The sequence below is a fragment of the Procambarus clarkii genome, chromosome 86, assembly GCF_040958095.1.
Source record: "Procambarus clarkii isolate CNS0578487 chromosome 86, FALCON_Pclarkii_2.0, whole genome shotgun sequence".
Classification (NCBI taxonomy): Eukaryota; Metazoa; Arthropoda; class Malacostraca; order Decapoda; family Cambaridae; genus Procambarus; species Procambarus clarkii.
The window spans coordinates 13,011,401-13,039,320 of NC_091235.1; the positions used below are offsets into that span (position 1 = coordinate 13,011,401).

Sequence of the window (27,920 nt, forward strand, 5' to 3'; positions counted from 1 at the left end):
AATGTACGACTGATTGGAGCAAAGTATTAAACGAACATCTATTCATTTATATCCAATGCAGTCCATAGATTATACCGATGAAAGATGCATTACAGGTAAACATAATTGATGATTCAGATACCATAGGATGCAAAGGGGATTGCTTCAACCAAAGGAATTAAATGCGTAATTCGAGGCTTTGCAGTTGTACCTTTGATACCAAATTAAGAGTAATATTTATGCAGATTTTACAGCAGAGTAAGGCTGCAACATTAATTTTGTTAATTAAAATTTTCCTGTAATATACACGCCATGAAATGAGAGCATGAAAATTCGATGGCCCATTTTGTTGCGGTCTTTATTTATTGTATATTTTTATTAACATATTTTATCTATGACTACAATCTCTCTCTCTCTCGTTCTCTTTATTTTTACTACGGCTGAAACTCATTAGGACTGGTGCCAGAATTCCCAAAGATGGAGCCAACTGTGTACCAGAGCCTTCATATGGTCAGCTGACATGATATTCCGTGAATCTGTGTGTTGAGTGAACGTTTCCCCGAGGCAATTCAGACTTCAAAGGAATGATCACTGATAGAAAGATATTTTAGAGAAAGATACAGCCACCGAAAGGCTGTTGGAAGGCTACCAATGCAAATCTGTTAAATCAAATTTATCCAGAGATCAAACTAGTGAAACCATTCACATGGAATTTAACTGGTAACACTATTACTTTTTTGTTGTAATATATGTTACAACTTCTTTTAGTTCATAACACTATATTTATTTCGATCATAAGAATAAGTTTACTGAGTTTCTGAATACTTAAATAAGTAATTCAGACCGATTCCCTTCAGCATGCTATTGTTTCAAGGACATAACACGATAAACTAAGTGCAGTATCAGGGAGTATGTAGCCAGATGCACTTATTAATATGCATAAGACTGTTGGAAGCAGCGATATTAGTGTTATTAATATTATTCTTAGCTGAAGTATTAGTATAAGTTGTATTGTTGTTGCTTGTTGTTTAAGATTCGCTACCTGGAACAAAACGTTCCAAGCAGCACGGGCTATGGTGAGCCCGTAGTTTTTTTTTTATATAAGATGTAATACTATAATTGTCACGACTGCTACTAATACAACAATTTTTTTTAATATGAGCAACAATCATCGTGGTAATAGTTGTGGTTGTAGTAGTAGTAGTAGATGAGGTAGTAATGATGCTTATTGGGTATTTGTAAGATTAGATTCAATATTCTACTTGTTTTACACATTTTCTATGCATTAGATTGCCTCTGTTCCACTGTGTGTAGTTTTGCTTCTCCAATCACAATAGAGAAAGCGCCAAGCCATTACTACTATATAGCACTGGGAAGTAATCAGGATAAAGATTTGGGATGGGAAGGAAGGCGGGGAAGAATGGTACCCAACTTCTTGGACGGTCGGGGATTGAACGCCGACCTGCATGAATCGAGACCGTCTGCTTCTCCAAGACGCAACTCGCGAGACTAACACATCCTTCATTTCCTTCTCTATCTCCCTCTACCTTCTTTTTTCACCATCATCTTCTCTCACCTACTTTCCCCTCTTTTGTCTTACTTTCTTCCTTCACTAGCCCCCATTCCCCCTCTTAATCTTCCTTCTTTTAAATCACGAATTTCATTCCCGAGTTTCCTTGCCTGTGACAGAAATTTTCACCCATGTTGGTGAATAGCTAGTGAGGGGGGAAGTTCTTTATTGAAGGGTGTCAGGAAGTTAATAGACCAAAAGGAAGTCCTTTATCCACCATGTCAAAAGATTAATGGGTGTTTGAGAGGTTCCCTTGAGATGGATGTCCAGTGGACCTAATGAACAGCTTGTGGGTCTGGTACCTCACTGCTGGTTAAGGTGAGAGGGTGAAGAGATGGGGAGGAATGAGGGTGATGGGGAAAGAGGGTGGAGTAGGGGAGGATTGTGGAGAAGGGGAAGGAGTGGGTGGAAAAGGTGACGGGAGATAAATTTAGGAAGGAGATCATGTAAGCAGAGCTAAGTAACGTGAATATTTTCCTTAAGAGGAAGGCGTAGAAAGTTTAAACACCAAGGAAGAAAGTCACAGAATACGTGTAGGTATGAAAATTATCCTGAAGACTATAAGAACATAATAATATCACAAGGAACTTAGTAATATATTACAGAACTTAGTAATATATTACAGAACTTAGTAATATCATAAAGAACTTAGTAACATAGAACTGAACTTAGTAATATCATAAAGAACTTTGTAATATATTACAGAACTTAGTAATATATTACAGAACTTAGTAATATCATAAAGAACTTAGTAACATAGAACTGAACTTAGTAATATCATAAAGAACTTTGTAATATATTACAGAACTTAGTAATATCACAAGGAACTTAGTAATATCACAAGGAACTTTGTAATATATTACAGAACTTAGTAATATATTACAGAACTTAGTAATATCATAAAGAACTTAGTAACATAGAACTGAACTTAGTAATATCATAAAGAACTTTGTAATATATTACAGAACTTAGTAATATCATAAAGAACTTAGTAACATAGAACTGAACTTAGTAATATAGAACAGAACTTAGTAATATCATAAAGAACATAGTAATATCATTCATAAGTTCCTCACTTTAAATACTAACACCCAAATATCAAGTTAATATCTAGTTTCGTTCTTCCATCCGCACAACCTATTCTTTTGATAATTACTTAATCAGCACAACCTATTTTCTTCCTCATTATTTATTCACCACAAAATATTGTTTTGCTCATTACTTACAAACTCAGCACAACCTAGAGAGAACTGCTAGTTGATGCCCCACCCACGTCCCAAGCTGACCAATGAGGTTGCAGAAGCCAATTAACCTATCCTGTTTATAAGTTAACTACCTCACCCTCTCAGCGCACCCTAATGGGCTGTATATTTCTGCATTATTATTTAGAATTCACATCCTCTCTGCTTCTGAGGATGCTAATTTAGACTTAGACAAACGTTCGGACCAATTGTATTTGGAAAATAAACTCGGGTGAGTTCGTTCCCTAGACCAGAAACTTAGAAAAATAGTCGTTTCGTAACAGATAATACAGCAAGTAAACAAATCCACAAGGGCCGTGACGAGGATTCGAACCTACGTCCGAGATCTTCTCAGACGTTGCCTTAATCGACTGAGCTACGACATGGTAAAAGAGTTGAAACCAGAAGTTCTACTGGACTTACTTGGATCCTGCAGCCTCTCCGAGACACAAACTAGGGTTTAAGAGGTTTAAGAGGATTTAAGAGGTTTAAGACGTAGGTTTGAATCCTCGTCACGGTCCTTGTGGATTTGTTTCTTGATGCATCACGCTATTGTGATTTTTGTGTGTATTACAGCAAGTGTTCGATTGATTGGATATGTATACTTTTGTATAAATTATATTAATCAATAAATTCAATAAATCGAATTAATCTATTCTCATCGGTCTTAATTTGCATCAGTCGCATCTTCAGAGGGTTCATAAATTCTCTCTTTCTCTCTGTCTCTTCCTCTGTCGTTTGTACTGTCATTAGCGTTTATTTACTGTCATTCACCGCCTAATATTTCTCTCTTAGGACAGAATTATTCCATATTAATACAATTTATGAGAGCTTGCGACATAAACAAATCGATTTCGACTGCCAACCAGTGGTACAAATTTCACTGTATGTGTTATTTATTGCCGATGAAAAAATATTAGCCCAAGGTCCATGCATTATGTAAGAGATGAATAATGAATGGCCATAAACCATGGGAGAGTCGCCCCCTCTCGCCCTTCACAATATTGGAGCCAATGCATCATCACTAATTATCACGGGCTTCTGATTGTTATACACGGCAGGTGTCGGGTGTTTGGCTCCTGTGTGTTGACGCAACATTTCTCACACACCTGCTGTGTTTTGGGTTGAGGGGGGGGGGAGAGTCAGTTCTTCACTCACTCCTGCAAAATGCATGATATTCATCCCAGAGACATTGCAAAATGAGTATTGATAGAGATTCAGCTTCAAACACTTGGGTTCCATTGTTCGAGTCTCCTAGAGCCCAGGTGAATGAGACATTATATTCGATATCATAATACATTATATATGAGATCTGGTGACATTGTACTCACCTACCTAATTGTGCTTGCGGGGGTTGAGCTTTGGCTCTTTGGTCAAAGTATCTGACCAAAAGTATCAAAGTATCAATTGTATCTGATATCTAGAGACAATATATCCGATGTTCGGAGACCTAATACCTAATTGCTAGAAAAATGACACGCTGGATGACAAGAAGCTTTCAAACAAGATATATCAACCCAATGATGGTACTTTTTAAATGGTACTTTTTATGACACTAGTGTTCTCTAGGGCGTAATATTGCTGTTTTCCCATTCAAAACTGAAGAAATTGCTGGCTGGAAGTACGTCCGATTATCATTTACTAGCTGAATCCATTCAACAAATTATCTAAATTATTGGGAACGTTTAAAATGTCTCAATCTGAAGAATCAATGGAATGCTCTCAATCAATATAGAGCGCATGCAAAATATATAATAATTTGCACTTGGAAAATATTAGAAGGACTAGTTCCATATATGCAAATATGCAGGTGGAAATAACTCCTTAGGAGACTGGCAGGCATGTCAAGAAGGGTATAATTGCAATGTTGCAAAGCTGAGGTTCATATAATCGACCTGAATTATATGAATGAATATAATTCATACATTATATATATATATATATATATATATATATATATATATATATATATATATATATATATATATATATATATATATATATATATATATAATGTTACGTTTATATATACTGTTACGTTTTTTGACTAATCAGTTCAAACAAGTTGGCCATGATGCCATTTTACCTGTTGCTGTATGTGCCGGGTTCATTAGGAAAGATGCAGATGTTCCAAATGACATGCCGCCGGCTTCCTATCCCCGTCCAGGCCACTAGATAGATGTGGCCGTAAGGTAAATCAGGTAAATTCAAGAAGACACTGCTGTAACCTGCAGACCAGGCAAGTCATTTAAGGAGAAACTTCAGTGAAGAACAATCCAGAGAAAGAACACTTTCATCAAATCAGAGAAATGAACAAAATGAATCGACGAGAAGGGAAAATACCTTAAGCAAAAGGATCCTGAGTCACTGAATCACACAATTACCTGTACTCACTTATTTGTGCTTGAGGGGGTTGAGCTCTGGCTCTTTGGTCCCGCCTCTCAACTGTCACTCAACCGGCGAACAGATTCCTGAGCCTTCTGGGTTCTATCAAATCCACATTTAAAACTGTATATAGAGTTTGCCTCCACCACATCCTTATCCACCTGTGTCTGTTATGGTGTTGAGAGGCGTCTTCAAATTTGTCTTGCCGAAGGGATGGTATGACGTAAAGTAGAATACGAAGAGGAGGAGAAGGAGGAGCAGGAGGAATAGAAAAATAGGTAGGAAGAAAGGAAGTAGTAGACGAAGCAGAGACATGCAATTGGCATGAGCACTATCATCTAAGAACAAACAGCAGACACTGCACCTCAGGTGGGAGTTACCTGGAGAATACACATTATCGGAGAATAACATGAGTTAGTTATCGATTAGGGACGATGAGCAGGTGCGCCCAGGTGGCAGCTGCCAATCACCGCCCAACACATTAACAAAATACAGGAGAAATCGTTCGCTCGGTGCAGAGGACGACAGTCAGACGAAGACGAGATAAATGTAACAAAAGATGTGAAAAGGCGATTGGAAGAGGGAAGAGGTGGGTATATAGTGCTGAGAAGAAGTGGGTATATCCCACCTATTCTCTCTGCACAATACCCACCACTTCTCTTAGTGCTATGCTATGAGCAGAGGTGTGTAGAGTACAGAGAGAAGATGAAAGGGAGTGTGGTGAGAGAGAGAGAGAGAGAGAGAGAGAGAGAGAGAGAGAGAGAGAGAGAGAGAGAGAGAGAGAGAGAGAGAGAGAGAGAGAGAGAGAGAGAGAGAGAGAGAGAGAGCTCGTCATGAAGTGAACGAGGTAAAGCGTGTTGACAGTGTGGAAGAAAAAAGTAAATCACTATGAGCGAGGCTTATAATAAACTTCGTAGAGAAAGATAATAAGAAACGGGAAGTCGATAGCAAGTGACGTGAGAGAGAGAGAGCAGGGAGAAGTGAGAAAGACCGTGGGAAGTGAAAGAGAGAGAGCATGGGTAATTGTGTGTAAGAGATCAGAGGAAGTAGGAGACGTCTGACAAGGAAAAGTGAGAGATGAATGAATGTGTAACAAAGGAATTGAGATGAACGAGAGAGATCAAGAGAAGTGAAACATGTGTGAAAGTAGTAGGGGAGATTAGAAGAGGCAGGGAAAGGTGGGGAAGTAAATAACCAAATGGAGGATAAAAGTGGGAATGTTGGAAGGGCTATAACGGAAGAGAGGTGAATGGAGAGTAGGGTACAGGAGGAGAAGAGAGGGAGAGAGGGAAGGTAGTGTGAGAATGAGGAAGGAGGAAGAGGAGGCTGATAAAGAGGGGCATGAGAAACGAAGGCTTAACATGAGTGATTACCTCCAGCCTCTAATTATGCTTATCTCCTGTGGTAAAAAAAAAAAATTCCCTAAATATGATGATTAAACCTAAATAATTCCCAGGGCTCTTATTTTAGGTTCCAGATTTGAGCGCTCAAACAGAAACCAGAAATAAACAGACAGAAACCCTAAGGCTAAAAAACAGAAAGAACTTGATAGATTCAGGCAAACTGACCAAGCTAAAGAAACCTAAGCAAAAAAGCGAGGTTTTACACCAAAATAAATACGGATATATATAAAAAAGGAGACAGATGGGCAGGGAAGGGGGGAAAAAACAGAGAATGGGGAAGAACCACAATAGAGGAAGTGAGGGGAGACGAAGGTAATCTGAGGGAAGTCTTCGGAGCCGAAAGTTGGCTGGCAAAAGTTAGCGTAAGGTGAGGGGGAACACTTTATACTGGACACCCTCGACCACACGGCTAATCTGCGGAAAAGACCGGGGTAAGGAGCTTGATCAAGTGTGTGAGAGAGAGAGAGAGAGAGAGAGAGAGAGAGAGAGAGAGAGAGAGAGAGAGAGAGAGAGAGAGAGAGAGAGAGAGAGCAACAGATACTGAGACAGACAGAAAAGAGATAGTAAAATAGAGCAAATAAGCAAAAGAAAACGGTCAATTTAAAGTGTTCTCTCCTAACCTAACAGAGGACCCAAAACAGAAAACGGGACAATACGTCACTTTCGCGAGCCGATTCCATTTTGCAGTACGACCATTATTGGCCTTATGTAACGCATACGAGCGAAAAGCGACGTTCTTTGTAGGAGGACAGGTTGTAGGAGGATAGGTTGTAGGAGGACAGGTTGTAGGAGGACACGTTGCAGAAGGACAGGTTGTAGGAGGACAGGTTGTAGGAGGACACGTTGTAGGAGGACAGGTTGTAGGAGGACACGTTGTAGGAGGACAGGTTGTAGGTGGACAGGTTGTAGGAGGACACGTTGTAGGAGGACAGGTTGTAGGAGGACACGTTGTAGGAGGACAGGTTGTAGGAGGACAGGTTGTAGGAGGACAGGTTGTAGGAGGACAGGTTGTAGGAGGACACGTTGTAGGAGGACAGGTTGTAGGAGGACAGGTTGTAGGAGGACAGGTTGTAGGAGGACACGTTGTAGGAGGACAGGTTGTAGGAGGACACATTGTAGGAGGACACGTTGTAGGAGGACAGGTTGTAGGAGGACAGGTTGTTTGGACTGAGAGGGCGGCATCTTGGGTCCAGTTAAAACCACTCACCAACTCTTCATTGTGTATTAATATGGAAGACAATGTGGCTCTTTAGAAGAGCTTCAGTAGCTATCAAGGAAAATAAAGCATTCCTGTTTGGCAGCAGGATGCTCCTTCTAGTAACTTTCCTTATTAAAACTACTCAATAGCTCGGTCAATAGAGCTTCGGCCTCACACACGCGGGGGTCTGCGGTTCGAGTCTCCTAGAGCCCGGGTCAATAGAATGTGGTTCATATATACTGTGCAAGAAAGGCAGCAGAGGTAAGCTACCTCTAGCGAAGAGTCTCGTTCATTATTCCCTGTATGGTACTCTAAACTAGAGACTCAAACTAGAGTCTAGTTTGAGGGAGTCTAGAGAGTAATTACACACAGAAATCACAATAGCGTGATGCATCAAATAAACAAATCCACAAGGTCAATAAATCCAAATCCATGACGAGGGTCACGCCCTCGTAGCTCAGTCGATTAAGGCATCGTCTGGGATCCTCTCGGACGTTTGGTTCGAACCCTCGTTACGGCCCTTGTGGATTTGTTCATTAGAGAGTAATCCAAACACACAACTTGCAGAATACTTAGTACAAGGATCCTTTGTCTGGAAGCGGTGGCTTAGAGTCACTATAGATCAAGTGTAACGATTTCGTTACAGTTCTACGTCAAAAAAGACAATGTTAGGTCAAGGGAGACCTCCCTAAACGCATATTAATGTTTATAGATGATTGATTGATTAAGATTAAGCCACCCAAGAGGTGGCACGGGCATGAATAGCCCGTAAGTGGTACAATTTTTGTTCAGTAATTCTTTTCAGTATTCTGAGGTCGGATTTAATCGTCAAGCTGCAATCGCGGGGGAGGATACTGCTAGACAGTCTTTATGAGGGTGTCCAACTGCGGGACACCTTTTTTGATCAGGAGAGTGAGAGAGTTTTTGACAGGAACAGTACGGGTTAAAGGCGAGGCAGCTTCCGCCGTCCTATACAACAATCTTCCCTTCCCTCTTAACCCCTCTCCTTCCCCCCACAACCATCTTCCTTGTCCTCCCTCTTCCCTACCTCCTTCACCTTCCCCGCCCCCTTCCAACCACCGTCCCTCCCGCCAACTACCTGTGACCAATGGTATTAAGTACAACTCTTAATCCCAGCAGGGGAAAAGTCAGCTCTCTACGCCGGATTAAGCACGCCTCTGTGATATGTTCTGTGTTAATGCCACGGTTCCGCAGCTTTCTATTTCACGGCAGTTAGCGAGGAGAGAGAGAGAGACTCCGGCATTTCGAACACTGTTTTCGTAAGAGATATATTTTTCCACTTGAGCAAAAATCTCCGTCAGGTAGAATTTTTAAGCATAGAAGAGAAAGGAACTATCAGGGGGAAAGCGCCAAGACATTACGACTATATAGCACTGGGAAGGGGTCAGGATAAGGATGTGGGATGGGACCTTACCTAGAGGTTACCTTGAGGTGCTTCCGGGGCTTAGCGTCCCCGCGGCCCGGTCGTCGACCAGGCCTCCTGGTTGCTGGACTGATCAACCAGGCTGTCCAAGCCTGGGGACGGGGGAGGGGGGGGGAAGGAATGGTACCCAACCACTTGGACGGTCGGGGATTGAACACACATTTGAATAACTATAATGGTATATGGTATAATCTGCATTGTAAACTATGTAATATGTACACACAAACGGAGCCGAATATTCAGCGTCCGTGGTTGACAATCTTGGAACCCGGTTTCGATTCCCATTGGAGATAGAAACAAGATAGTCAAGTTTTTTTTTACACCTGATGCTTCTATTCACCTATCAGTAATCAGGTTCCTGGGAGTCTGACAGTTGATGCAGGCTGCATCCTGGAGATATGTGTATGTGTGTATAAAATATATAATAGATATGAAAGAGGAAAATTGATCTTGAGGCAGTACATAAGACAACTGATGGTTCTAGAAAGACAGCGTTCAAGAGTTAAACAGCTCAATCATGTATGCACAAATAGTAGCAACATATTGTAGACACACACACGCACACACACACACACACACACACACACACACACACACACTCTTGTCTTGTGACCATCGTGTTGGGTGGACGTGGGTTGGGAGCTCCTGGGTCACTAGTGGAGTGGGAGGGGTAATCAGGCAACTTCGAAGTGAAAAAGACTATAAGTGAATGTACAAGTGAATGAAAAAACCTTGGGTTTTGACCAGAGCCATAAGGTAGTGAAGAAAAACAGTTTAATTAGCGTAATTCAAAATAGTGAGGAAATACTGTGCAGTGTGGAAGCAGCAGACATCACCGACCTCTGACCGCGTGACCTCACCTCGCAGCAACCCTTCTACCACCACGTGGGACGACGATTGGAGATTCACTCACCTATTGTGTTGGCAGATTGTGCAAGGTATTGAGGAGCGCCTTTTTGGCTGGATTGTTACTGCAATGACTAGAAGGGGTTCAAGGTCAATCACCAGCAGGGATGAGGAGGAGGACAGATTTATAGACAAATTAATAGGGAAATTTGTAGAGAGAAGGAGTGATTGGTTGGAGGATCTAATCCAGGGGATTAAAAGTGAGGTATTTCAGCAAATACAGGATGCGGTAGAGAGGCAGAAACAAGAATTTATGCTCTATGTTCAGGAAGAGATTAGGAAGGGAAGAGAGGACTGGGAGAGGGAATGTGCTCGTATCACAAACGAATTAGGAAGGATTAGCAGCATGGCTAAGGATAGAGGAGTAATGGGGGATGGGTTAGTGACTGCGGTTGGGATGGGGAATCCCCAGGGGACAGGCTACCAGCATGACAATGAATTACTGAGGAGACGGTCTATTATAATACATGGATTATTCGAATCTAGGGCACCAACAAGACAAGAGAGAATAGAAACAGAAAAATACGAATTGCACGAGATATTGAGGTGTATTGGAGCAGGAATGGCAGAACACGAGGTGGATATCAATCGACGGGTTGGACCTTACAATTGTACCAAGAATAGACCTGTTCTGGTGCAATTCTCCAATGAGGAGGCAGTGGAGTATATAATGAGGAGCAAGCATTTACTCAGAGGAAGTGAAACCCATTACAATGTGTTTATAGAGAGGTTTATGACGAAAGATGAGCAAACAGCCCACAAAAATAGATGGCAACAACGACACCGAAATAGTCTATCAGGTAGTCTCACCTCCCAGGTCACATCCCAGGTCACCTCCCAGGGCACCTCCCAGGTCACCTCCCAGGTCACCTCCCAGGTCGCATCCTCCCCAACTCAGCCCTCCTATACATCCTCCCTGCCTCAGCCTCCCACAACCCCCCTGTCCCTTCCACATTTGCACCTCCACAACGATTCCCCTGCCCCTGCTACATCACACTTGTCAGCGACCTCAGTGGGTCAAGCCATGCCCTCCCCAAACCCACCTTCCCATCCCCCCTCCCCAAATACCCCTTCCCACTCCCCTGCCCCTTCTACCCCATTGACTTCAATTCCATCTACTCCATCCCAGCTTCCACTGCACCCCTCTTCCACTCACCCCCAAACCCCACCCAACCCTCACCCCTCCTATGCACCTCCAGCCCACATTTAACCCCCTCACCTTGTGACCCCCTAACACCTTCCCCCATCTCCCTCTTCCCCTCTTCTACCCCAAAACCCCCACCTACCCCCGATTCCCCCCTAACTAATATACCCTCTCTTCCACTCCCAGCACCCATGCTCCATTCTCATCTCAGCTCTCCGCCCTCAGTATCCCTCTTCCCCCCAACCTCTCAACCTCTATCTGACTCTCAGTCTCACTCTATTTCTCAACCCCCCTATGCTATTCAGACCCCTAACTTTCAGACCCATTATGCCCTTCCTACCCCCCTAGATGCCCAGACCCCATTCGCCTACCAGGCACTCCCAGGCACCCCCCTAGCACCCCCCCACTCACCCCCACAGCCCCCACTTGCCCCCCAGACACCCCCCAGTTCCCCCCAGACCCCTGGTGAAAGGGGGAACTCTGACACCCGAGTTTCCAAGAAGAGTCTCAAGGTTTGGTACACCAATGCTGATGGGGTAGCCAATAAAGCAGAAGAGATAAAAGAAAGAGTTAGTGAGGCAGACCCAGACATAGTGGCAATAGTGGAAACTAAAATAAATGGCATGATCTCGGATGCAATCTTTCCAGAGGGGTACCAGGTGATAAGAAAAGAAAGGACACAGAGACAGGGAGGAGGAGTGGCACTACTAATAAAGCGGAAATGGAAGTTTGATGAGCTGGAAAATCCGGGTACCAATGAAAGCACAAGCTTCATACATGGAACTCTGACAGTGGATGGGAAGAAGATTGTAATCTTGATACTCTACAATCCCCCACCAAACAGTAGAAGGCCCAGGCAGGAGTACGAGGACAGCAACAAGACATGTATGGATGAACTGCAGAGGGCAGCAACTTTAGCGCATAGAATGAGAGCGAAGCTGCTGGTCATGGGGGACCTAAATCACTGAGAGATAAATTGGGAAACGAGGAATCCCCATGGCGGGGAGGAGACCTGGGGAGCGAAGCTGGTAGACGTTATTGACAGGAATTTCCTAACACAGCATGTGAAAGAAGATACTAGGGAAAGAGGAGGGGATACGCCCAGCCTATTAGATCTCATTATCACTCAGAATGTAGAAGACATCGAGCAGTTGGAACATGAAATACCACTAGGAGCTAGTGACCATTGTGCCCTAGTCTTTGACTACATGATGGAGCTTAAAATTGTGACCAAAGGACAAGAGGTCCGGGAAAGGAGACTTGATTACAGAAAAGGGGACTACAGAAGGATAAGGGACTACCTGGGAGAAGTGCAGTGGGAGGAAGAACTTAGAGGAAAAACAGTGCAAGGTATGATGAACCAAGTCATATTGAAATGCAAGGAGGCTGAAGATAGATTTATTCCAACAATAAAGGAAAAAAGCAGGAGGGAATATAATAACCCATGGTTTAATAGACAGTGTCAGGAAGCAAAGGTGAGAAGCAGGAGGGAGTGGAGGAAGTACAGAAGACAAAGGACAGAGGACAACAGGATTAGATGTAACAGAGCTAGGAATGATTACATTAACATAAGACGAGTGTCGGAAAGGAATTATGAGAACGATATTGCAGTCAAAGCGAAAAAGCAACCAAAATTACTACATAGCCATATAAGAAGGAAGATGTCGGTAAATGACCAAGTGACAAGACTGAGGAAAACAGAAGGGGCATATACAGAAAGCGACAAGGAAATCTGCGAGGTACTGAATGCAAAATTCCATGGAGTGTTCACAACCGAGCCTGAGCAGCTCCCATTGTTAGAAGAGATTACCCAAGATGAAAGACTATCGGATATAGAGGTGACAGCAGAGGATGTAATGAAACAGTTGACAACACTGGATGCAAATAAAGCTGTTGGACCAGACAAAGTATCACCGTGGATACTCAAAGAGGCAGCGCAGGCTCTCAGCGTGCCTCTGGCTCATCTTTAATGAATCACTTATGTCGGGAGAATTGCCCAGTTGCTGGAAGGAGGCAAATGTCGTACCGATTTTCAAAAAGGGTGATAGGGAGGAGGCACTTAACTACAGACCCGTATCACTGACAAGCATCCCCTGCAAAATACTTGAAAGAATAATTAGGCTAAGACTTGTTGAGCACCTGGAGAGCATTGGGTTTGTAAACAAGCACCAACATGGGTTCTGGACAGGGAAATCATGCCTAACAAACCTTTTAGAATTCTATGATAAAGTAACAAGAATAAGGCAGGACAGAGAAGGCTGGGCAGACTGCATATTTCTTGACTGCCAAAAGGCCTTTGATACGGTACCGCACATGAGACTGCTATACAAACTTGAGAGGCAGGCAGGAGTAAGCGGAAAGGCCCTAGTATGGGTGAAGAACTACCTAACAGGAAGGAGCCAGAGGGTAATGGTAAGGGGCGAAAAGTCGGACTGGCGAACAGTAACAAGTGGAGTACCTCAAGGATCGGTGCTGGGACCAATCCTCTTTCTAATTTACGTAAATGATATGTTTACAGGAGTGGAATCATACATGTCAATGTTTGCAGATGACGCAAAATTAATGAGAAGAGTTGTGACAGACGAGGATTGTAGGATCCTCCAAGAGGACTTAAACAGGCTGCAGAGATGGTCAGGGAAATGGCTACTGGAGTTTAACACCAGTAAATGTAAAGTTATGGAAATGGGATCAGGTGACAGGAGACCAAAGGGACAGTACACAATGAAGGGGAACAGCCTACCTGTAACGATTCGAGAAAGAGACCTGGGAGTGGATGTGACACCTAATCTAACTCCTGAGGCACATATAAATAGGATAACGACAGCAGCGTACTCTACACTGGCGAAAATTAGAACTTCATTCAGAAACCTAAATGAGGAAGCTTTTAGGGCGCTTTACACTGCCTACGTGAGACCCGTCTTAGAGTATGCCGCGCCATCATGGAGCCCCCACCTGAAGAAACACATAAAGAAACTGGAGAAGGTTCAGAGGTTTGCGACGAGGCTTGTCCCAGAGCTACGAGGGATGGGATATGAAGAGCGGCTGAAGGAACTGAACCTTACGACACTAGAGAAAAGAAGGGAGAGAGGAGATATGATAGGGACATATAAAATACTCAGGGGAATTGACAAAGTGGAAATAGATGAAATGTTCACACGTAATAATAACAGAACGAGGGGACATGGGTGGAAACTGGAAACTCAGATGAGTCACAGAGATGTTAGGAAGTTTTCTTTTAGCGTGAGAGTAGTAGAAAAATGGAATGCACTTGGGGAACAGGTTGTGGAAGCAAATACTATTCATACTTTTAAAACTAGGTATGATAGGGAAATGGGACAGGAGTCATTGCTGTAAACAACCGATAGCTAGAAAGGCGGGATCCAAGAGTCAATGCTCGATCCTGCAAGCACATATAGGTGAGTATAGGTGAGTACACACACACACACACACACACACACACACACACACACACACACATACACACATTATTATTATTGATTAAAGTCAATAACTAAACCGTGAGGTTAAACCATTCTGCACGTCACTGATAACTAGTGAAAATAAATGAGAAAAGTTGAGGTGAGATTTGTTAACAATTAATCTGATATAACCTGTTACCAACTACCCTTAGTGGGCCTGCCAGAGGCTTAAGGCCCGCGCAGGAATATCCCTGAAAAAAAAACTACTAACCCGCTTCCCTGAAAACCATAAACGGCATGATTCTAGTGGACGCACCTAGTAAAAATACGAATTGCGAAAAGATGATTTCACTGTAGGAAAGTCATGCTTGATAAATTTGCTTGGATCTTAAATTTATTAGTGGTTAGATAACAAGGTAAAGAAAGACTTTTCTGCATTCCTGCTTAATGCTCGCTGACCCGGTACAACTCGTGTGTTAATTATGCTTAAAAATGCACTCTTAGAATGACTGGGAAAGCACTCAGTTGGGAGAAGAAATATATCTAGAGGAATTCGACAACTTATGATAATCACCTTTGTACCTTATATGTAACTCCTTTTTTGTAATAAAGTTTATATTGTTATATATATATATGTCGTACCTAGTAGCCAGAACGCACTTCTCGGCCTACTATGCATGGCCCGATTTGCCTAATAAGCCAAGTTTTCCTGAATTAATATATTTTCTCTAATTTTTTTCTTATGAAATGATAAAGCTTCCCATTTCATTATGTATGAGGTCGATTTTTTTTATTGGAGTTAAAATTAACGTAGATATATGACCGAACCTAACCAACCCTACCTAACCTAACCTAACCTATCTTTATGGGTTAGGTTAGGTTAGGTAGCCGAAAAAGTTAGGTTTGGTTAGGTTAGGTAGGTTAGGTAGTCGAAAAACAATTAATTCATGAAAACTTGGCTTATTAGGCAAATCGGGCCTTGCATAGTAGGCTGACAATTGCGTTCTGGCTACTAGGTACGACATATATATATATATATATATATATATATATATATATATATATATATATATATATATATATATATATATATATATATATATATATATATATGTCGTACCTAGTAGCCAGAACTCACTTCTCAGCCTACTATTCAAGGCCCGATTTGCCTAATAAGCCAAGTTTTCCTGAATTAATATATTTACTATAATTTTTTTCTTATGAAATGATAAAGCTACCCATTTCATTATGTATGAAGTCAATTTTTTTTTATTGGAGTTAAAATTAACGTAGATATATGACCGAACCTAACCAACCCTACCTAACCTAACCTAACCTATATTTATAGGTAAGGTTAGGTTAGGTAGCCAAAAAAAGCTAGGTTAGGTTAGGTTAGGTTAGGTAGGTTAGGTAGACGAAAAAACATTAATTCATGAAAACTTGGCTTATTAGGCAAATCGGGCCTTGAATAGTAGGCTGAGAAGTGCGTTCTGGCTATTAGGTACGACATATATATATATATATATATATACATATATATATAGTGCTCTCCTAAGCCGGAAAGGACGCCGGGGGATCAATACTCCAGGCCGAACAAAACAGGTGACAAGCCGATAAAACCAAGACCTCAAATCCGGCTCCTTGACTCCCTCGGGGAGGTAGTAAACAAACATGGCTAAGCCGAGGATGAACGGCTCAGGCAGGGACACTTGCTGGTGAAGAATTTTGGCTGGTTAGGATGAGGGTGGATGGGAGATGGTTGAGGGGGGAGACGGAATGGGTGATGGGGCGACCGAATGGGTGACGAGAAAGGGGGGTTGAAGTGGGATTGGATATGAATAAAGGGTGAGATAGCTAAATCTTCAGTAGTCTCACAGAGATTAAAAGGGCTCAGGAGTCGACATGACACTGAACCAATCTTATAAGACACTGAACCAGTCTTATAAGACACTGAACCAGTCTTATAAGACAATGAACCAATCTTATAAGCCACTGAACCAATCTTATAAGCCACTGAACCAATCTTATAAGATACGTCTTGTCCTGATAACATCACCTGCATGTGTAAGAATATTTTAACGATTGTAAATTAGACATATCAGACCAGTTAAGGAATCGACACCATATTTCGCTAAACACAGAAGCAGCTTGAGAAAGTACAAACGTACAGACTAGTTCCAGAGCTGAAAGGCACGAGATGTGAATAACAAAGGCAACTAAATTTCATGTTACCAGACCCTGAGCCGTGGAAACCTGATGGCAGCACCTAAAATATGTAGCTGTACTACCAGTGTAGACAGTAATAGTTAAATAAACCAGATAGGAACACGAAAAATAGGCTGACACAGCTAGAAAATAAATATTCGAATGAGCTAGAGATATGCCAGGAAAAAACGTATTTATCAGTGAGGTTTGAGCTAAAGAGAGAAGAACTAGATTCAACACAACTTATAAATTAAAAGGTATATGGGAACATCTAAACTATTCTATTGAAGATGCCGGAACCCAAGATCTGAAGCTTAACCCCCACGGAGCACAACCAGGCGAGATCAATTAGCCGAATTCTCTGTCCACTCACCACCTCATACATTCATGCTTCTGTCCAACCAACTCTTTGTGTAAAAAAAAAATAATAGAAACAAAAAATTTGAAACACAGTGGAACGAAACATCACAATTTTCCGCTCAGAGACCCACACATGTTGTCGCTCCCAGACAAATGAGAATGCAAATTGACTTCCCAGACATTCACTACTACCTCCACCACTGTTGGGGGGATGGAGGTAGGTGAGAGGCAGACGAAAACGGAGGGAGGGATTGAGAGAGGGAGGTAGCAAAGAGGTTCTTGGTTCTGGAAAAGAGGGAGGGATTGTTGGTGGTGGGGGAAGGAGGGAGAGGATTGCAATTGTTGTTGAAGGGATGTTGGGTGGAGGGAAGGGTAGGTTAATGAATGACTTGATGAAGATGTTGTCATCAATCGCTTTATTATTGTTGCCAATGGTGTTTTTATTATTATTATTACTATTATTTTCTACCACAGACGTGACCACACATTTACAATGCTAACCAGCATATATACATTTTTCTGAAAAAATGCCAATGGTTTATGTGTGTGTGGGTGTACTCACCGAGTTGTGGTTGCGGGGGTTGAGCTCTGCTCTTTCGGCCCGCCTCTCAACTGTCAATAAACTGTTTCTAACAACTAACTAACTTTTTTCCGCACACAAACACACCCCAGGAAGCAGCCCGTAACAGTTGTCTAACTCTCACGTACCTATTTACTGCTAGGTAACCGGGACATCAGGGTGAAAGAAACTCTGCCCATTGTTCCTCGCCGGCGCCGAGAATCGAGCCCGGGCTACAGATTTACGTGTGCAGCGTGCTGTTCACACAGCTACTTGAGAGTGTGTGTGTGTGTGTGTGTGTGTGTGTGTGTGTGTGTGTGTGTGTGTGTGTGTGTGTGTTTGTGTGTGTGTGTGTGTGTGTTCGTGCGTGCGTGTGGGTGTGTATAAGTGTGTGCGTGCGTTCATTTTTAGGGTATTAGATAATTAATTTTGTTTAAGTGGACAAGGAATAATTAATTATTTGAATTATGCTATTAAGCGAAATTGACAGTTGCCAGTAATTTGTCTTTTGATTAGTGGTACACAAGCAGAGTGTCAAATATTAATATTACATAATATTATATTCATAATTTTTTTTGAGTTGCATATAACTCAAAAGTTGTATGTAACCTTTTTTAGTTACATTATATATATATATATATATATATATATATATATATATGCCTCTGGCGCCTTAAAACCAGCTGCTCCGGTTAGATGGGACTCGATAGCCTGGGAAGGCAGCCCATCTAGGGGAAGGAAAACCCTGATTTTAAACCTCCGCTGCCTTGCGGCCATACCCTTGTTTTGGGAAGGCTTCAGGAGTCAACCTCGAGGAAAAATCCGGAGTTGGAGCCCCTAAGGCAGTTCGTTGTTGACGTCGACCTCGTTCTGGCAGCTCCTGCGACGTTGCTGGAACCATGCGTATTGGCATTTGCCTCTCTATTGGATAATTTCAGCAACGTGGAGAGGGGGGACCTGCTGCATGGGTAACAGCTTCTCCTCCATATCTACCTACCCAGGCTTTGCGCCCTGGAGAGGACACTCCAGCTTCGCCTCACAGCGTCGAACCAACACGGGAAGCGACAGTCTACCGGTTTTAAGTCTTCTGCTCGATTGGCGAAGAGTGTGACGCCAGGGGTTGCTTCCGACGGTGGGAGGGGTCATCGCGCCCCACTGGGCAGCTACCGCCCGCCTCAAGCTGGGCAAACCCCAGCCAATAAGGTGTTGCCTCGCCACGGTCCGTTAACCTCACTGGGTGCGTGGGGTTTAGGGTGAAAACTGACAAGCGGCCCGACAACTTTGCACCAAGCAATACCAAACCAAAGAAGAAAATATCAACTGCCCTAAAGCTGGGCATATGGAACGTCAGGACACTGACACCAGGTTTCTCTGACGACCTGCAAGAAATCAATGACGCCCGAAAAACAGCAATCATCGATAGGGAGCTGAGCAAGCTGCAGATGGATATTGTTGCTCTCCAAGAGACCAGGCTCCCAGGATCAGGATCTGTGAGAGAGAGGACCTTCTCTTTCTTCTGGCAAGGAAAACCTCCAGATGAGACCAGAGAACATGGTGTGGGATTTGCCGTCAGAAATGCACTGTTGGGACACATTATGCCACCGATGGGGGAAACCGAACGAATTCTGTCTCTGCAACTGTACTCCCAAACAGGACCAGTCAATGTAATTAGTGCATATGCACCAACCCTGACTTCTCCAGCAGAGGCAAAGGAAAAATTCTACGATGACCTCAACAGAGTCATAGCGAGAATCCCTGTAAAGGAGCCACTGTTCATCCTCGGCGACTTCAACGCCAGAGTGGGTGCCGAGCACAACATTTGGCCCACTTGCCTGGGTCAATTCGGCATAGGAAGGATGAATGAGAACGGGCAACGTCTGCTAGAACTCTGCTGCCTTCATGGTCTTTGTGTCACCAACACGTTCTTCGGCACAAAGCCTCAACACCGAGTATCTTGGAGACACCCCAGATCCAAGCACTGGCACCAGCTTGACCTGATTCTTACCAGGCGTGCAAGTCTACCCAGCGTCAAGATTACGCGTAGCTACCAGAGTGCTGTCTGTGACACCGACCACTCCCTGGTATGTAGCAGGGTCAAGATGCAACCAAAGAAGATTCATCACTCGAAAAAGGCGGGCAGACCTCGCATCGACACCACCAAGACCCGCAACCAGGACAAGGTGGAAGATTTTGCACACGTGCTCGAGGAAGCTCTTCCTGGCCCAGCTGGGGTCACTGCCTGTAAAAGATGGGAGCACTTCAGAGACGCTGTGTTCAACGCTGCCATTTCCACCTTTGGCAAGAAGACCAGCAGGTCGGCAGACTGGTTCGAGGCTCACTCGGAAGAGATGACACCTGTAATCGAAGAGAAGAGAAACGCCTTGGCAGCCTACAAAGCCTGCCCAAGTCGGCGCAACTTACAGATCCTTCGGGCCGTCCGCTGCAAAGTGCAGCAGAGCGCCAGGCGATGTGCCAACAACTATTGGCTCCAGCTCTGCTCCCAGATACAGACTGCAGCGGATACAGGCAATGTAAGGGGAATGTATGACGGCATCAAGCAGGCCCTTGGCCCAATCCAGAGGAAGACCGCTCCTCTGAAATCTGCCACTGGCGAGGTGATTCAGGACCAGACACTGCAGCTGAAGCGCTGGGTCGAGCACTACTCTGAGCTATACGCCAGGGACAATGTGGTCACCGAAGATGCCCTGAGCTCCATTGAGTGTCTGCCTGTGTTAATGGAGCTCGACAGTGAACCGACCCTGGAAGAACTCGGCGATGCCCTAGACTCCCTTGCTTCTGGTAAAGCTCCTGGCAAAGATGGCATTCCTGCTGAGACCTTGAAGTGCTGCAGAGGTAGCCTGCTCATGGAGCTGCACGAAATTCTCTGCCTCTGCTGGGAAGAAGGAGAGGTGCCACAGGACATGAGGGATGCCAACATCGTCACACTGTATAAGAATAAAGGTGACAGGGGCGACTGCAACAACTACCGTGGAATCTCCCTCCTCAGTATTGTCGGAAAGCTGTTTGCTCGAGTCGCATTGAAGAGGCTCCAAGTACTTGCAGAGAGAGTTTATCCAGAATCACAATGTGGATTCAGAGCTGGCAGGTCCACCATCGACATGGTCTTTTCCCTCAGACAACTGCAGGAGAAATGCAGGGAACAGAAGCAGCCACTCTTTGTAGCCTTCATAGACCTGACGAAGGCCTTCGACCTCGTCAGCAGGGATGGCCTGTTCAAGATCCTCCCCAAGATCGGATGCCCACCCAGGCTCCTCAGCATCATCAGATCTTTCCATGAGAACATGAGGGGCACCGTGGTCTTTGATGGCCTAACATCAGGCGCCTTTGACATCCGAAGTGGAGTAAAGCAGGGCTGCGTACTGGCTCCAACCCTATTCGGGATTTTCTTCGCAGTTATGCTGCGGCACGCCTTCGGATCTGTCACGGAAGGCATTTACCTCCGGACCAGGTCGGATGGGAAGCTCTTTAACCTCGCCAGGCTGAGAGCCAAGACAAAGGTTCGGCTGAGGTGTCTGCGCGACTTCCTCTTTGCCGACGATGCAGCAGTCACTGCCCACTCAGCTGAAGACCTCCAACGGCTCATAACCCGCTTCAGCGAGGCCTCTCAGGCTTTCGGACTCACCATCAGTCTGAAGAAAACACAAGTCATAGGACAAGGAGTGGACTCCCCACCTGACATCGGCATCTCTGATTCCAAACTGGAAGTTGTTCACGACTTCGTGTACCTGGGCTCCACAATCTCTGACTCCCTCTCTCTTGATACGGAGCTAAACAAACGCATCGGTAAGGCATCTACTACCATGTCCAAACTGACAAAGAGAGTGTGGGCCAACAATAGGCTAACTGAGTATACTAAGATTCAGGTTTACAGATCCTGTGTCCTGAGCACTCTCCTTTATGGCAGTGAGTCTTGGACACTCCGCGCCCGTCAGGAAAGACGGCTGAGTGCCTACCACATGCGCTGCCTTAGACACATCTTGGACATCACCTGGCAGGACAAGGTGACAAACAACAACGTCTTGGGGAGAGCAAGAATCACCAGCATGTACACAATGCTGAAACAGAGACGAATGCGCTGGCTCGGGCACGTTGTGCGAATGGGCGACGGCAGGATCCCCAAGGATCTCCTGTATGGAGAGCTGAGGCAGGGAAAGCGTCCAGTAGGCAAGCCCCAGCTACGGTACAAAGACGTATGCAAAAGGGACCTGAAAGCCATGGACGTCGATCTCGCTATATGGGAGACACTGGCTGCAGACCGTTCAGCCTGGAGGCAGTCTGTTCAACGAGGTCTCTCCAAGTTCGAGGAGTCACTTGCCAAGGAATCGGAGGCAAAGAGACAGAGAAGGAAAGCCGGTAACCAGGAAGACAGACCAGAATCGGACTTCGTTTGTGCTCGGTGTGGGATGGACTGCCACTCTCGGATTGGCCTCATCAGTCACACCAGACGCTGCACCAGGATTGACAACTAGGGCGCAACTCCATAGTCTCCCGAGACTGAAGGATGCCTACTACTATATATATATATATATATATATATATATATATATATATATATATATATATATATATATATATATACCATTGTCACATCTCAGGAAGTTAATTAAAAACATCAATGATTTTTGTTTTATTGATTCAAACATATTTGTAAATTTGATTCGAACATATTTGTTTTGATTCAAACATATTTGTAATTTTTTTAATAACAAATATGACATTGGTTGGAGAGGTAGCCAGTCATATTATTGAATAGTATTGAAACGCACCATATTTCTAGGACTAATTGATGAACAGTGCCGTCTACAACTCTGGCTTTTTTTTCATTAGTGAAACATATCGCATACAACTCTCTTGTTTACTCATTAATGAATAATATCGTCTAGAACACGCGAATAGATTAATTCAGTTTTTTTTTATCAAAACGGTTGTGAATTGACTGTTCTACCACTGTTAATATTATTGGTTGTTACTAGTAGTATGAAAGTAATTAATAACAATGGTAAAATAACAATAAAGATAATGGTAACTATAGAAAAAATTTAAATACAAAATAATAATATTTATTTAGTTGTGATGACGATAGTGGTAGGGAACAATAGTATCACAATCAGCTACAGTGTGTGTGTGCTGATTGTAATTTTCGGGGTAGTTGTGGTGATTGTGGTGCTGGATTAGAAACGTCGGTCCGGTACCCATGTCTTCCCCATTCCTAGGGGCCGGAGGGGATTGGTCTGGTCGGTCGATGGGGGTCCGTTCCACCCCCTGGAGAGCAGACAACACCTCCCCTTTCCCCCCATCCCCGGGAAGGAGGGTGGCCCCCTGTGAGACCCAGAGGTAATTGTGGCGTGCCTTGTTAGTCAGGTCACCCAACACCCACTTGCTCTAACCCGGACACTATACTATTTCTCTGCCGGCGAGCCTCGAACCATTACTCCCTGTGTCATCCAGTGTTGACTGGCATGGCTTCTATCAGTGATAAGAAGGGAATTTAAGTAAACGTGTTGACAGTATATGATGATGGATACAAGCGGAAAAAAAAAGTGTGTGTTAATTTCGAGAAAATCCTTTTTGATTGTTGAATGAGTTCTCGAGATAATTTGCGGTAACACACACACACACACACACACACATATATATATATATATATATATATATATATATATATATATATATATATATATATATATATATATATATATATATATATATATATATATATATATATATATGTCGTACCTAGTAGCCAGAACGCACTTCTTGGCCTACTATGCAATGTCCGATTTGCCTAATAGGCCGAGTGATTTTCTTTATTTTCAATAAATTGTTTCCTATTGGTTTATTTTAAATATTATTATTATATTGAACATAGATTAGTAAGAACAGGAAGATATGTAAGTAACATAGATTAGTAAGTAAGTAAGATTAGAATTAGTAAGAACATAGATTATGTATTTAGTTATGTTAGTTTAGGTTAGGTTAAGATAGGTTAGGTTAGGTTAGGTAGGTTTGGTTAGGTTCGGTCATATATCTACGTTAGTTTTAACTAAAAATTTTAAAAAATTAGCTCATACATAATGAAATGAATAGCTTTATCATTTCATAAGAAAAAATGAGAAAAATATTGAAATTCTTGAAAACTTGGCTTATTACGCAAATCAGGCCTTGCATAGTAGGCCAGGAACTACGTTTTGGCTACTAGGTACAACACACACATATATATATATATATATATATATATATATATATATATATATATATATATATATATATATACAGGTTTCTTCTCATGAGTGATGGGGATTTTTTAGCATCACGTAGCTAGCTTTTTGACACCCTGTACTCCCCATCATATAGTCCAGGGCAGCTGCACAAATGCAGATGTACCTAATGTATTAATACAAAAAACTCATGCGTATTACAACCTTTCCTCCTTATCAGGTACTATTAAAGTATCGGCCTCACACGCGAGGGGGCTATGGTTCGAGTCTCCTAAGGCCCCGGTGAATGGAATCTGATACAATCTTGAGGTTATCTTGAGGTTATCTTGAGATGATTTCGGGGCTTTTTTTTTTTTTTTTAGTGTCCCCGCGGCCCGGTCCGCGACCAGGCCTCCACCCCCAGGAAGCAGCCCTTGACAGTTGACTCTAACACCCAGGTACCTATTTTACTGCTAGGTAGCAGGGGCATAGGGTGAAAGAAACTCTGCCCATTGTTTCTCGCCGGCGCCCGGGATCGAACCCGGGACCACAGGATCACAAGTCCAGTGTGCTGTCCGCTCGGCCGACCGGCGTTTTCCAGCCACGTACATTCTACTGTCTCCATCAACACATGTGAACTACTTATACTGCCTACACGATTCCCACTTCACCCTCAACGCTTCTTGATCAATTTAATCCCATCGTCATATCTTCCTGCATCACGTGTCAGTAAGGCGGACAGTCCGGCTGTTTTCATACCTCTCACTTTATTTCCCCCTTCTATACTTTCCTTCACTTTTGCCTCTCCTTCCTCTTTACTCTCACCCCCACCCCCAAAAAAAAACTCATTATCACCTCCACCTCTTCCCTCTGTTCACGCTCCTTTATTCCATGGAATAATATTTTCACGTTCACATTCACAATCTTTACATCATGTCATCATGGTACTCTCGCCATCACTTTTCACTGCTCTCTCCCACATCAATTCTTCTTGCTTCTCTCATCTACTTCTCCTCGACCCTGTCTCACTCCCCGCCCACCACACTCTCCCAGTGCCAGTTCAGTCGGCCACATCGACATCTCCCATCCCAACTCCAGAGACTCTCATCTGTTTGTTGTCACAGCAGCCGGGGTGGAGCCGCTGTGTCTGTGGCCAGGGATGGTCTTGTGCCTCTACTTCAGTTTATCTGACAGTGTATATATATATATATATATATATATATATATATATATATATATATATATATATATATATATATATATATATATATGTCGTACCTAGTAGCCAGAACGCACTTTTCAGCCTACTATGTAAGGCCCGATTTGCCTAATAAGCCAAGTTTTACTGAATTAATATATTTTCTCTATTTTTTTCTTATGAAATGATAAAGCTACCCATTTCATTATGTATGAGGACAATTTTTTTTTATTGGAGTTAAAATTAACGTAGATATATGACCGAACCTAACCAACCTTACCTAACCTAACCTAACCTATCTTTATAGGTTAGGTTATGTTAAGTAGCCGAAAAAGTTAGGTTAGGTTAGGTTAGGTAGGTTAGGTAGTCGAAAACACATTAATTCATGAAAACTTGGCTTATTAGGCAAATCACGCCTTGCATAGTAGGCTGAGAAGTGCGTTCTGGCTACTAGGTACGACATATATATATATATATATATATATATATATATATATATATATATATATATATATATATATATATATATATATATATATATATATATATATATTTTAAGCAGTTTTGCAGTGGACGTGTTATCTATATCCTTTTAAAATAATTCGTCTTCCAATGTAGGAAACAGGATGCCTGGGGTTATGTTGTTAAGGTCACTCAACCTTCACACATGGGACAAGTGAGATGTCACTGGCCGTACTTAAGAACATTTGACTTAGAATAAATTAACAAAAACTTTCCACCAAGTTATATAACACAAGCCTACACAAGAATCTAGGTTTCTCTACAAGAAAATGCTTTTTATTATAATATTAACCTTACTGAAACTATCAATAACATGAAAAGTTTTGTTCAGTGTAAAAGAATCGAGGCATTTTTTGGCCTCGGTTCACAAGATTCCCACAAAAAACACAAACTCAAGCTTAAGGAACAAAAATTCAAGCTTAAAGAACACAAACTCAAGCTAAAGGAACACAAACTCAAGCTTAAGGAACACAAACTCAAGCTTAAGGAGCACAAACTCAAGCTTAAGGAACACAAACTCAAGCTAAAGGAACACAAACTCAAGCTTAAGGAACACAAACTCAAGCTTAAAGAACACAAACTCAAGCTTAAGGAACACAAACTCAAGCTTAAGGAACACAAACTCAAGCTTAAGGAACACAAACTCAAGCTTAAGGAACACAAACTCAAGCTAAAGGAACACAAACTCAAGCTTAAGGAACACAAACTCAAGCTAAAGGAACACAAACTCCAGCTTAAGGAACACAAACTCAAGCTTAAGGAACACAAACTCAAGCTTAAGGAACACAAACTCAAACTTAAGGAACACAAACTCAAGCTAAAGGAACACAAACTCAAGCTTAAGGAACACAAACTCAAGCTTAAAGAACACAAACTCAAGCTTAAGGAACACAAACTCAAGCTTAAGGAACACAAACTCCAGCTTAAGGAACACAAACTCAAGCTTAAGGAACACAAACTCAAGCTTAAAGAACACAAACTCAAGCTTAAAGAACACAAACTCAAGCTTAAAGAACACAAACTCAAGCTTAAGGAACACAAACTCAAGCTTAAGGAACACAAACTCAAGCTAAAGGAACACAAACTCAAGCTTAAGGAACACAAACTCAAGCTTAAGGAACACAAACTCAAGCTTAAGGACTGTATCACCATCAAGACGGAATGTACACTTTTGCTTGTTTAAAATATATAACAGAATCTTCTAACGTGTTACAAAGTTGGACGACGCCGCAGTTCGCCCAAACATCACAATATACCCTGGAAATGGGGCAGAGAGCTGGTGTGGGATTACACATGTGTCTCCACCCTGGCTGACACATACATACACTTCGGTGCTGATTAAGCAGGTGGGGTGGCCAACCACAGGGAAGCAGCAAAATCAATCAAGTACAAGCGACTGGAAGGTGAATATACACCTTTGTTCCTATAGCGTCTGAGACGCATGACCTCTGGGGGCAAAAGTGCCTTGGGATTTCTCATAGAATTGGGTTCCAAGTTCATTGACATCGACAGAGACCCAAGGGCTGCCAGTTTCTTGTTTCAGTGCCTCAGTGTTGCGATCCAGAGGGGAAACGCCTGCTGCATCCTCGTTTCCTATCCAGAAGCAGAGGAGTTTCAAGCGATCCATAACCTTTAAACACTCATTGTATTAACTAATGAACAACTTGTAACCTGTAAATATCTAATAAAGCATAACAAGTTTTAGAATTATACATTTTTCTCTCTAAACTTTCATTTCACACACACAAAAAAACTAAGCCGCGCCAGAGGCTCTGAAGATGTGTGTGTATTGTGCAGTGAATATAATCTGAAGGAGATCTTATAACCATCATGAAGGACCACTGGAAACTCAGTTAGTACCTGCTCGAGGAGATGTGAAGAGCGTTGATCTCCGTCACTGAGAGATCTCACGATTAGGTGGAGTGGATCTTGATATCTAAAGCAGGTCCGAACGGTTGTGAAAAATATTGTGCCAGGGAGAAGACCTTGGTTCAACACGCTTCCACTACACATAAGGGGCATAACTGGCCGACCACTCACAGTGTTCAAGAGAGAACTGGATAAGCACCTTCAAAAGATACCTGATCAACTAGGCTGTGATTCATACGTCAGGCTGCGAGCAGCCGCGTCAAATAACCTGGCTGACCAGTCCAGCAACGTGGAGGCCTG

The 27,920-nt window shown here is 42.9% G+C and overlaps 1 protein-coding gene across 1 annotated transcript in view; it reads left to right on the forward strand.

Annotated features, from left to right (window-relative positions):
- The window catches only part of LOC138358773 (uncharacterized), a 114,291-nt gene extending 87,357 nt beyond the window's left edge, over positions 1-26,934 (forward strand). Inside the window, exons 3-4 of the mRNA XM_069316947.1 lie at positions 25,848-25,905; positions 26,083-26,934. Coding sequence (XP_069173048.1) covers positions 25,848-25,905; positions 26,083-26,934 — 910 coding nt within the window. The remainder of the gene's footprint in view (positions 1-25,847; positions 25,906-26,082) is intronic.
- Positions 26,935-27,920: the final 986 nt, after the last annotated feature.